At 41.2% G+C, this 2,500-nt stretch overlaps 1 protein-coding gene across 3 annotated transcripts in view; it reads right to left on the bottom strand.

Moving 5' to 3' along the window:
- Positions 1-2,500, bottom strand: part of LOC138013450 (gamma-aminobutyric acid receptor subunit gamma-1-like) — a 26,096-nt gene that overhangs the window by 11,943 nt on the left and 11,653 nt on the right. For all 3 annotated transcript variants that reach the window (XM_068860541.1, XM_068860543.1, XM_068860542.1), the window contains exon 6: positions 1,040-1,122. In XM_068860541.1, coding sequence (XP_068716642.1) covers positions 1,040-1,122 — 83 coding nt within the window. The remainder of the gene's footprint in view (positions 1-1,039; positions 1,123-2,500) is intronic.

Genomic DNA, 2,500 nt, shown 5'->3' with positions numbered 1-2,500 from the left:
GACCGGAGAGACGAACAGGGCGGAGCCCCAATTATTTTGTCGTGCTCTAGGCCAGATCATACGTATCGATGCCAGAGCTATTAATCGCAAGAAAAATATCGACGAGACAATTAGTTTGATTAGTTTTACATTGAGTGAGAGATGTTGGGAAAAACCAAAGGTGTCACTGTTTCGATTAGTTTCGTTTATTTTGCTTTCTGTCTATATATGTAGGTGAGAACAGATAAACTGTTGGAGACGCTTCAACGGTTGGAGAGGCCTGGTGGAGTAGTGGTTAGCGTGCCAGTCTCCCGATTCCCAAGGGTCGCTGATTCGAGTCCTAGCTCTCCCATATTGTTGTTTCCCTAGACAAGAGACTTTACTCCACACTGTCTCTCTCCACCCAGGTGTATAAATGGGTACCGGCGATATACTGCTTAGTCTCAGGGGCACCCAACGAATCTGTTCCTCACATTATCTGTTCCCCAGAGGAATCTTGCTGGCTGGCAAAAATACAGGTGTTTCGATGAGCTGGCTGGGAAATTTTGTTATTGATAGAGGTTTTGCCTGGGAATTACTGACTTTTTCTAGCATTTCAACCCGAGCTGGCTGTAGAAACTCTGAAGACTGAGGACGACTAAAAAAAAAAAGAACCCCTTTCCTCCCCCAGAGAGTAGTCACAAACATACGACGGCCGGTCAGAGGGATTGCGCTTGCGGAAAAAACCTGTTTTGTCCCGGTTTTGTCGCTTTTGTTCGGTCGTTTCGGATCGAGGGATTTGAAAGCACGCGGAATTCCTGGCCTGGAAATAAATTTGATCAGCTGGCTGGGAAACCAACCAATTTTATCTAGCTGGCTGGGAAATTTATTGTGTGTCTTGCTGGGAAAAAGGAACAGATAATGTTTTCCCAGCAACACTGAAAAACACCTGAAAATGCCTTAATAACATTTATTTTCATTAACTGGGGTATAATAATACATTTTACAACAAATTGGTCGTTGGGTGCCCCTGTAGTCTATTGGTCAGCTTAAAAAAGAATTAACTACGATGTCTACTTACAACTTCCAAAAGTAGCGTTGCAATGTTGCATGTCCATAGGAAAATCGTGCAACTGCATCTCACATGCCACAACAAGGCGAGAACTATATACAGAGAGAACAATTAAAAAATTACGATCAATAACTGTACGATGCGACAAACGTGTGAGTAGCTGAAAGGCCGTATTTTCTTTTGTTTACTATTCAATAGCAAATCCTCGCTATATCAATAACGTTTTATTTTGAAAGATTAAAAAATCTTATATATCAAAAAATGCTGAAAGGTTGTCACGAACGTGGACTAAGTAAAATTTGGTTTCTAAGTAGTTTTCGTTCCACAAAAAGTATGATTGTGAAGTCGTGTTATTTTTAGATTTCGGAAAAAGATAGCTTTTCATATAGTCTCGTCAGTTGTTGCTTGTTGTTCGTTGCGGTCGAGTTATCGAGATTTGAGATATGTAAACGAAAAGCGATTGCGTTCATCGCTCCGAATTGAATTTACGGTTTGTTCTATCATCGTCTACAATTCGAGTTTTTTTTTTTGTATTTCGTCTAAGCTCCATCGATTTATTAAATCATCATTTGTTCGAGTCAAATATTGTGTACAATTATTTTAGTGAAACGTGCAAAAAAATGTTATAGAACTTTGAAATAGTTTTGCACTACAAAATTTAGTTGACTGTTGATTTCCGCCTTGCAGCGGCTTTTGACAGATGTGCGCCAGTATTTGTTAGAAAGAAAGATGACAGCATCGAACAACAATCATCTGTAGCTATTTTGCACGCATATGGAGAGATGCCGATTGACTCCGAGAGAGTCATCAGCAACTTCTGTGCGAGCAAACCAACAGGGCTTGCATTTGAGGGATGATTAGTATGTAATAGTCACGCACATGATCATACCAGGCGGTGTGTTATTCTTAAATTTTCCTTTTAACTTAACATAGTCCCAAAAGGGAAAGGAATCAACTGTGAATCTGTGTTAATCAAAACATGAGATTGTTGACTGCCGTGTTCCCTTATGCTGTACAACTTGGGCTTAAATGGAGAAAATGGCTGGCTACGCCCCTGTAAATGATTAATAGTTTATGCCTTCTAGAGGTTAATGTAGCTGGAGGCTACACATTCATTGACCACGAGATCCTGCTGCAATTTCTTGACCAATGAAATGAACAAATTATTTTCGCGCCCTTGGCGCTGCTAACATTTCGTGATTCCAACTTCTTATTGGTTCATTCGCCACTCCGCCCGAGCTGTGATTGACCAGACCACTTACTCTAGGTTTTTCAGTTTCACAACACAAGAGCAACCCAATCAAGTTCTGCCTAGTGTTTAAATGCCTTAATGGCCAATGCCCTGAGTATCTGTCCAATACCGTGAGACGGATTAGTGATATTTTTACGAGGCAGTCGGGGCATGGAAGCATAACCCTGAGATGCCCGAAACACTCGCGCGAAACAGAGGGAGGAAGGACCTTTGCAGTC

The sequence above is a fragment of the Montipora capricornis genome, chromosome 8 (assembly GCF_036669925.1).
Source record: "Montipora capricornis isolate CH-2021 chromosome 8, ASM3666992v2, whole genome shotgun sequence".
Classification (NCBI taxonomy): Eukaryota; Metazoa; Cnidaria; class Anthozoa; order Scleractinia; family Acroporidae; genus Montipora; species Montipora capricornis.
The sequence above is the reverse complement of the archived record's forward strand: the minus strand, read 5'-3'. Positions and strand labels throughout refer to the sequence as shown.